This window comes from Siphateles boraxobius, unplaced genomic scaffold (genome assembly GCF_051911475.1).
Source record: "Siphateles boraxobius isolate OS27281-9 unplaced genomic scaffold, OSU_SipBor_1 40, whole genome shotgun sequence".
Lineage (NCBI taxonomy): Eukaryota > Metazoa > Chordata > Actinopteri > Cypriniformes > Leuciscidae > Siphateles > Siphateles boraxobius.
Genome location: NW_027509031.1, coordinates 122,571 through 132,155, shown reverse-complemented (window position 1 = coordinate 132,155; position 9,585 = coordinate 122,571). Strand labels below are relative to the sequence as shown.

General features: G+C 38.2%; 1 protein-coding gene across 1 annotated transcript; it reads right to left on the bottom strand.

The window, feature by feature from the left end:
- Positions 1–3,250: 3,250 nt before the first annotated feature.
- Positions 3,251–7,082, bottom strand: LOC143706053 (uncharacterized). The gene is made up of 2 exons (XM_077197605.1): positions 7,024–7,082; positions 3,251–5,164 (listed from the first exon to the last, which is right to left on the bottom strand). The coding sequence occupies exon 2, from the start codon at positions 5,158–5,160 to the stop codon at positions 4,570–4,572; it is 591 nt and encodes a 196-aa protein (XP_077053720.1). The 5' UTR covers positions 5,161–5,164; positions 7,024–7,082; the 3' UTR covers positions 3,251–4,569.
- Between the last annotated feature and the right edge of the window lie 2,503 nt (positions 7,083–9,585).

Sequence of the window (9,585 nt, the reverse complement as noted above, 5' to 3'; positions counted from 1 at the left end):
TTTAATTATGAAAAGGCTTTTTGGCTCAGGGCTGACAAGATGTACATTTGCTGTTTCTCTTTTTTCTTTGCTAGGTTTCAAATACATTTTCTTCTTATTTAGTATTTTTTAAATGGTAATTTTAACGTTTGATTATTCTATTTTCTCTTACTTTATATTTTTCCGTTTATAGATTAGGAAACTATATCACTTTGCAGTCCTTCTCCTAAGGATGCACGACACAATCTCGCCAGTCTGACTTATTAAAACAGAGGTAATTGGCTAAATATCTGAGATTTGTCATATTCACACGTACAAAATATCAGACACTTAAATAGCCCCCTTGAACGCCACCTCAGGAACTTAATTCAATCGTTTCAATTAGTAGAGGTCTTGACCACCATTAAAAGATGTTAGCCGATCAACTTACTTTTCTTAAAATGGCTTTGGTTTAGTCAAGCCCGTGGTATATCCACGTACACGTATCTAAAAGATCATTAAATTAGAACAGAGGTTATGGAACGCACCCGAATCCAGGTTGATCAAACAGCATTTGCTGATTCTGGACGGAAATAACTCGTTCCCCTCATTCAAATACACTTGAATCTGATATCCAGTATTAGTCGTCACTAATATCTGGCGCAAACTTGTGGAAATATACGAATCCGGTAATCTATTTTGAAAAATAATTGCAGAGCAATCCAGAATGAGTTCAAACGTGACAATATTTCGTTCTCTAAAGCCTTAAATATGAAAAGGTTTTGTTTCAGGATTAATGAGATGCCTTCGCTGTTTCTGATTTCTTTGTCTTGTGATTTACATTGTAGCCACACGGCAATCCTATGCTCCTGTTATGGTTTTACTGCAGCTATATCAAAGATAGCAGAGTTTTCCACCAGGGAGACAAACAAATTCAACAAACACACTTGATATTTAATCTAGTTTACACAAGACACGTGGCCTATAGCATGCATGGCATCTACAGCCTTTTACCTAAGTGTTTTATACAACACTTACAGCAAAGCAATCTTGTGTTTTTAAAGAATAAACTCAACTAGCCTATATGCACATTTTCGTAGCACAAACAACTATAAAGTGTGTTCTAGCACAATGTGTTAAGCACAACTACAAATTTGAAAATCCAAACAGAATTATTGAAAACATGAATATGCATCACATCATCCAGTTTCTCTCAACTTTGCTTTTCATAAAAAAATGCATCAACCAGTGACACAAAACAAGGGTTAAGCGTTTTGGATGCAGCATGGCTTTAGCATTTAGCATTAACGTTAGCCTTGAGCGTTTTGAAAGCAAAATGGATAATAGCACTTAGCATTAGCCTTGGATGCAGCATGGCTTTAGCCTTTAGCATTAGCCTTGAGCGTTTTGAATTTTAGTTTGTAAATCATATCATCCTGTTTTCCCAAAATTTTCTTTTCATAAACAATGCATCGACCTGCCTTTTTATTTATAACATCACATGTTTTCTGATCATTTACAAACTTTTTTGTAAATGATTGTAAAATTTTTCTTTCTCTGTTTTCTGTTGGTTTGCTCATTCTCATTACGTGTTGCTAGTGTTTAAACAAAGCCAATACAACAATAGAGAAAGCATGCGGCTGATTTGAAAAACTTCCGGCTCTACTTTACTGCTCTTCATCGAGTAGGCTACCAGAAAATAATAAATTATTTACCAGTTAATTCAATTTAGGTTTCATTTCTTGTTGTAGGCAAACAAGGAGATCTTCAAAATCTATACACAAGGTTTTTCATTTTTCAACTGGCTGCCGCTATCACATCTCTAAACATAGGGCTTTCCGACCCGTAAATAATGCAAACATTTCTTCAACACTTCTATAAAGGGCAGAAAAAGTTTACTTACCATAGCCGCAGAAGAAAGAGAAAATGTTCAAACCTCGTGATGATTTTAAAATCCCAATACTTACTGAAAAGGACGTTTCTCGTGAAACTGTTTTGATCTGTTTTGAGATCACGTCTCGAGGTCACCATTTTTGTAAGGCCCGCTATATTGGTCCAATTGCCGGTTTTCCAATACACGTGGAAGGTTATCACGTGTTCGGTCCTCAATCATGCAAAGTATTGATTGGTTAAATTTGTAATACATTGATCATATGTATATACTCTTACTTCATCTGACTCCATAAATGAAAGGTTTTAATAATATCTGTGCCTCACTAAAAGTGAGCGGATGTTTGACTATTCCGTTTAACTCTTCAATGAAAATAATGTCAGAGTCAGTTAAAATAATCAAATGTAACAATTTATTATGTCAGGTAAATGTATCATGCCAATTTCATAATCAATTCAAAGATAATTGATACAAAACATCAACTGCTCTGGAATAGAGAGAAGATGCAAACCCAACCTTAAAAAATACGTGAGGCTGAGAGGTCTTCCTCTCAGCTTCACGGACCGATCTGAAGTACAGAAAAGGCCCCGATCTCCCTGCTGCATTTCATTAAATAGCCAGACCTCTTTCACATGTAAACATGTGCTAACAAAAGGAATTTGCATTCAAAGGTAGCACCTCTGGGTGTAGGGAGTCCATTTGCCCAGAGGCCAACCCCTCCTTGTGTGCTAGTTATCCATAAAATCTCAAAAACCTTATTACCCTTTGTTTTACTTATTTGGAAATAGGACATTTTTACCAGTCGCACTGTGACATTTTAAATGATACCAAACATGAAAATACTCTGTGATAATCATTTACATTACACAACATTTTCTTGGGTGAATTCCGGTGGTCATCTGAGAATGAGAGAGAGAGGGTGAGGGGAGAGAGATAGAGATGTAGATGAAGTTTTTCGGAGGTGAGACATTCGTCTCAATGGTGCACGCGGGCCAGTTCAAATGGTAATCTCCAGAGAGGTCCTTTTGTCTTCTCAGGGTCTGGTCACCCCCGAAACAGATGTCTGGAATTTCCTAATTTAACAATTCTTACATCACACTTAACATCATATATTTTTGTTATATTTCAGAATATATTTCAAAATGATAAATATAAGTGAACAACAATGCAAATATATTTCAGTGTATTTTTTTTCTGTATGGGCTCCAATGCAATGAGGAAGTTCACATCACATCAAATTCATGTGCTGTTTTCCTCCATTCTTCTTCAGAAGTTTGTGTCTGAAAACATGACATTAGATTAACAACAGTTTATGATCCCAGCTTTTAAAGTAATGGATCCTTAATAAATGTTTTATTAGGGCTAAATATTTCTCACTTTAGATTAAGTCAAGCAAAAGTCAAGGCAAGTTAAGTTTATTAATATAGCACGCTTCATACACAATGTGTTTTACATAAAACGGATTTAAAAAAGAATCATAAAATGATCACAAGAAGTGCATAGGAAATAAGAAAAACAAAGAATAAGGCACTGATTAAAATGGATTTAAAATGTAATTAAAATATTTAAAAGAGGACCCAAAATAATGTGTTGTAATCCTACCATTATTATACTTTAATTCCATTAATAGTAAGTGTTCCTATAGACAGTAATTAAGCCTTACATTTGCATTCATTCTCTTTATACATGATCATTTATTTACAGTGAATTAATAACTTAATGTTTTGATGAACATTAACAATCAGTGGTTCAGTGGTTCATGTGGGTTGTATACAACTGAAAGGTTCATGGTTCAATTCCCGGTTCCACCTGACCTGTCCATGAGCAAGACACCTAACCCCAGCTGCTCCCGACAAGGCCTTGCATGGCTGACACCGCCGTCGGTGTGTGTATGGGTGAATGTGAGGCTCTATGTAAAGCACTTTGTTGGCCATAGGTCTGTGAAAGCGCTTTATAAATGCAACAACCAAAAACCAGCGAAGCTTCATATTGAGTTAATAAAAAAGTAACTATATTTAAAAACGATATATAAAAACATAAAACAAACAACAAGCAACTAAACATGTGAAGCGAAGCACTGGGTCAGCAGCAGAGCCGCGCCCCGGAAGTTAAGCAAACTGATTTGAGGTAGGCCTATTTTTGAAGACTCTGTTGAATAGGCGAGTTTCCAAGTGACCGAGAGACTTCAGGCGAAGGGTTTGCCTCATCGGTATTCTCCAGATCCTTCGAATATTCTGAAAGTTCGTTTGAAGAAGGCGAAGGTTCAGGTGTTAGTGGGAGTTCAGTCGGAGGGTTCGGTTTATCGGTAATCTTCAAATCCCGCCAGAACAACACCGGTTCTGATCCGAAACACAGCTGGTACTGCCACACATATAGACACTTTTTTGAATCCAGCTGAAATGATAGTTGCTCTTCCTCCACAGTCTCTTCATTCCAGTTTTCCTTCTCAGTGAACACACGTGAATGTGTATATACTCCCGATAAGGTGAACTGGGCATCTGCAATTAACACTGCGAGTTTTCCAGCTCTGATCGTGGCTGACGCTTCTATCTTCCAGTTGTGTGTGATCTCGGACAGCTTCTCCTTATTGCATCCAACCTTTTTAGTAAATTTCTTTTGCCATGTCACTGGTGTGAGACTGTCATTACTAACAGATTTAATTTTCACCCACTTGCCGAACGCTGGTCCGTTGGTTATGGACAGCCCTCCTGGCAGGAAGTTCAGGACATCGGGTGAAGTGAAGAGACAGCAGTAAACACATCTTTGTCGTGGTCCTTACGTTTGTGGTATTCAACTCCCCAATTGGTGTGCGTGAGGAAGTAGAAGTGATTCTTATCACCCCAGTAATAGAGACCATCTTTGTAACTGCCATTAATTACATGTAATTCTACAGAGCTTGCACTCAGCTCCTTTGTTGTTCTGTACTGTTTTATTTGTTTGCCATTTTCACCATTTCTTTCTGGGAAGATGATGTAAAACTTGCCCTTGGCTGACAGGTAATGGTCTCCGCCCCGACAGTCGGGATGAAGGATGCAGACTGCAGAATCAGTGTCTTTTGACAGGTCAGTGACTCTGCGGTAGGAATCACCCTTAATGATGTAAAACTCTTTAGAGTCAGCTAAGTAATGGTCTCCGTGTTGGCAGGAGGGGTGCAGGGCATGAATACTGAGGTCCGACCCTTTGTGGAAATCCTTTGCCTTCATATAGCAGCCGAGATCAGAGCGGATTATATAGCAGTAATCCTTTGTTCCACAGAAATCAACTCCTTTTTTTTTCTGCATGGTTTGATTATCTGCCTTTTTCTCCTCCATTAACCTGACACACATGATAACAAAAAAGGGTTTGAGTTTTGAGCTATTTTCCCCCACACTCTTTAAATTAGTCAAGGTCACATATGAAGGCGGGAGATTTTTTCTCTCAGCACTTCTGTATATATAGCACTATACTGTAGTGCAGAAGTCTGTTTATAATAGTTGTGATTTGCTGTTTTCTTCAGCATCAGCATTTACAGGGTTAATGATGAGAGTTTAGGAAGTGCGTATGAGGAAATATGAGAGCTGTGTAGGCTGATGTTCCTGATGCTACTGCTGTTCTGCATTTAAGCTTTAAACGAAAAGCTCCTTTGTTCGTCTTTATTAACCCTTGTGTGGTGTTCATATTTTTGTTATTCAGCCAGTGTTTGTGGGTCTGGTGGACCTGCTGCATTTTTGGGTTTTTAATTCAACATAATCAAACAATTTATGTTAAAATACTCAACAGATGTTTACTTCATCCCAATTACAAGCAATATAAAAAGCATATATGGTTAATATTTCCTCATTAGCTTTTTTAGATCACATTTTAGAATTGCAATCTTGTGCGGGAACGGCAGGGGTAGAAACACAAAACTCACTCTTGCACTCACACTCTTTCACACTTACACACAATCTCTCTCTCACATGCACGCACGCACACACACACACACACTCACATGCATATGTGGTTTATGGGGACTCTCCATAGGCGTAATGGTTTTACTAATGTACAAACTGTATAATCTATCCCCCTACACTAACCTTATCCCTAAACCTGCCAATCACACACACACACACACACACACACACACACACACATACACACACTCACGCACGCACGCACGCACGCACGCACACACACACACTCACACACACTCACATGCATATGTGGTTTATGGGGACTCTCCATAGGCGTAATGGTTTTACTACCGACCCCTAAACCTGCCAATCGCAGAAACTCTTTGCCTTTTTTTATTATTTCAAAAAACACCATTTAGTATGTTTTTGAAAATGTGTTCTGATATATATACTTCACAGAAAATGAGCCAAGGCCAATCATTAATTGTATCATTTTTCTTTTGATAAAAAATGAAAACTGGTCCTACAGACCCGAACACCATACAAGGGTTAACGGGACATTAGAGGAGAGTGGGGGACGATTTCTCAGTTTCTCAGAGACTGTTTTTATAAAAAGCCACATTTTTATGTGTATTTCTGAAATACTTTCAGCTACATGGACACAGTCACCTCTGATAGCAGAGCACACTAAATAATCATGTAGACACATGCATTTCTGTAAAACTAATTTGAAACAATGGCGTATGATGACATATATTTATCCAAATGGCACAATATATCATCTAAAGATTACAATAATGCATTCCTGATGTTCTTTAATTCTACAGATTGTAGATTTTGCTCTGAGCCACCGACACAAAATCATTCACGATTCGCAAAATGCTCTACAACCAGATTACTGTACTCAAACAACAATTAGCAAAGTCTATTTAGGAAATTAGGAAACTAATTATGAAATATAAACTAGTCAGAAATACAGATAAGAATTTGAAGCACGATAAAGAGATAAAGTAGACAGGGGAATTAAAAACAGTTCAAATCAGCAACGGTGGATATAGAGAATATACTGCGATGTGTGACATTTAGGAAAATCCAGCTGAAGTCCTAAAGATTCTTGAAGTTCATCTAAAAAACCCTGACCGTGTCGGCAGGGCAGATATATCAGTGCAGACTTCAGTACTTTCACTGAGATCATGAAACAAACCATCACAAACTGAGGTTTTGTTGCTTTTCTTTCACTTTTAAAACTGTTATACATTGAATCTTATTAATGATGAATAAATCTATGAACGATGTACTTACGTGTCTACCGTTTCAGTGAAGTAATCTGTCTTTAAAAGCCAGCAGTCTGAGAACACGAACCTTCACTCGATTTGACTGTTATTACAGCAACCACTCCTTAACAACTTACAAGTTAAAGCACAAGTTTGTGTCACAATTTCCTCTGAATATTATTGACAGGAAGAGGATGTATGAGCTGGGCGGAGAAAGGGAAGGGAAACTGTGTAGGGGCATTTTTTAGAGCTAGATCTAATTCAGAAACCTCCCCCCCAGTTGCATTGTACAAATACATTTTATCTGACCATGTAACTTGTAGTAGATAAATTACAATTTCTATCACCATTATTACTAATCTAATGGGCTGCTACAAGGGGGTTTAAGAAAACTTTGTGCATTTTAATTTTCTCTCTGTTAAATTTGCCCACTGAATATGGGTTGGAGCTTTTAATTTTGAACTCTCAAAGTGCACCAGATTGATGAATTTAACACCTGTCCTTTGGAATTCTCTGCCTCTTGAACTTAGGGAAGCCCAGTCTTATGCCATTTTTAAAGGTCAACTTAAGACATACTTTTTTAAACTTGCATTCACTTGTTGATGTGTTTTTTTTTTAACAATTGCCCATTGTTTAGGCCTATAAAGCGCTTTGAGAAGCTGCTTTTAAAGGCGCTTTATAAAATAAAGGTTATTATTATTATTTTGTTACAGTGTCTGTCTACATTACACTACTGCATAATAATAGTTATAATATTAATCCCATGACAGTAATAGCCATATATTGTAAAACAAATGCAATGAAAAATAAAGGAAACTTTCATAGCCTAATAAGTTTTGTACACATTTCTATACTTGAAAGCAAGTTATAACCCAACGCCACCAATTAAACAAAACAAAACGAATGGGCCGCCGATGTACGAGTTTTATGGGCCGTTCAGACAAAAAATTAATAAATATAGCCTATAAAAGTATTCGAAATGTATCGGCCCAAAAAGCACGTCGGCCCACCGGGAATCTCCCGGTAGTCCCAATGGCCAGTACATGCCTTTGCACAATACTAAGTAAATTTCTTTTGTTTGACACCTTAATGGCTGCGATGAGAAAACTTACCTCTATACTGGGCTTTCTTTTTATCTTGTTCCTTTCTCTTTTTCTTCCCTGTGCACCAGAGGGTTTAGACCGCTTTATTTTCGATCAACGCGCCAGCACTTGCCTTGCCTAACCTAACGCAACGCAACTCCCCCCTCCCCCATAAGGAAATCATCGACAATAATCATCAATTCAATCTAATAATCAAGTTGACAAGTAATTGTTGACAATCAAGTATTGTGAGATTGTGGTTGGGTCTCAGCAGCAGGAGGGATGTAGAGGTCAGTAAGCAGGGCTGAGTTGAGTGGGGGACGGAGGGGGGTGACTCTGGGACGCAAGAATCACTGTCTTCATGTTTTTTATCATTTACGCCCGTGTTATGGAAATCATTATGAACAGCAGCTACGCTAATTATTTTCCCTTTTTGCTTTTCTGCTGTTATCTCGGGACGCGAGTCCCGAGAAAAACGGCGTTCGTCAGCTCCAGTTTGTATCCAGCCTTTCACAGAGACTTCAGATACCCCAATCACAAAGCCTGTGAAGAGACGACTCAACACCGGCGATATGGACCCTCTATGGTGGACGGCACTGATCCTCAACAACTCGTCTCAACACCGGCGTGATTACTTGGACTTCCAAAAGATGGAAATGGATAAATATTCTAAATGTTCCGATCCAATCTGACTTGTAATGCTGCCCGAATCATAAATCATGCACTGTTCCTTCGTTGGCCAGAGGAGAACTGGCCCTCCGACTGAGTCTGGTTTCTCCCAAGGTTTTTTTCTCCATTCTGTCACCTGATGGAGTTTTGGTTCCTTGCCACTGTTGCCTTGGCTTTTGGCTTGCTTAGTTGGGGACATTTAATATTCAATAATATTATTGATCTGCCTTACTTAAGGTGGACGTTGACTCAATTTTCTTTAAGAAACAAACTCTGTTATATTATTTTCATGTTATCACTGTGAAGCTGCTTTGATACAATCTGTATTGTAAAAAGCGTTATATAAATAAAGGTGACTTGACTTGACTTGACTTAATTAAACGTGTGGCTGAGGGGCGCCTTATGATGATAATAAACATGTTTTATTTCGCTTGTCATTCTAATTCTATGATTAATGGGAAGTAGGCCAAGGGCGACACTAGAGATCGCCTAGTTCGCCTATAGCAATCGCCGGCCCTGGACCCAAGTCCTGAAAGGTTGAAGGCCCTATTGTTTTTCTGAGGATTATTATTATTAATTTTATTATGATGGCCCAAACCCGGCTGGGCTGAAGCTAGTACCCGTGGGGGAATCGACAGCGACCCTTTGGGCTGGGTCTGAAAACTTGGTCCATATTGTTTTTTACCTTTATTTAACCATGAAGAGACTCATTAAGATTAAAAATGTCTCCTGGCCAAGACAGGTACAACCATACATCCATACAGACACAAAATACACAAAAATAATGAAAACATGAAACAACTGAAATAGCAAATCCCTTGAAATCAACCACAATCCTT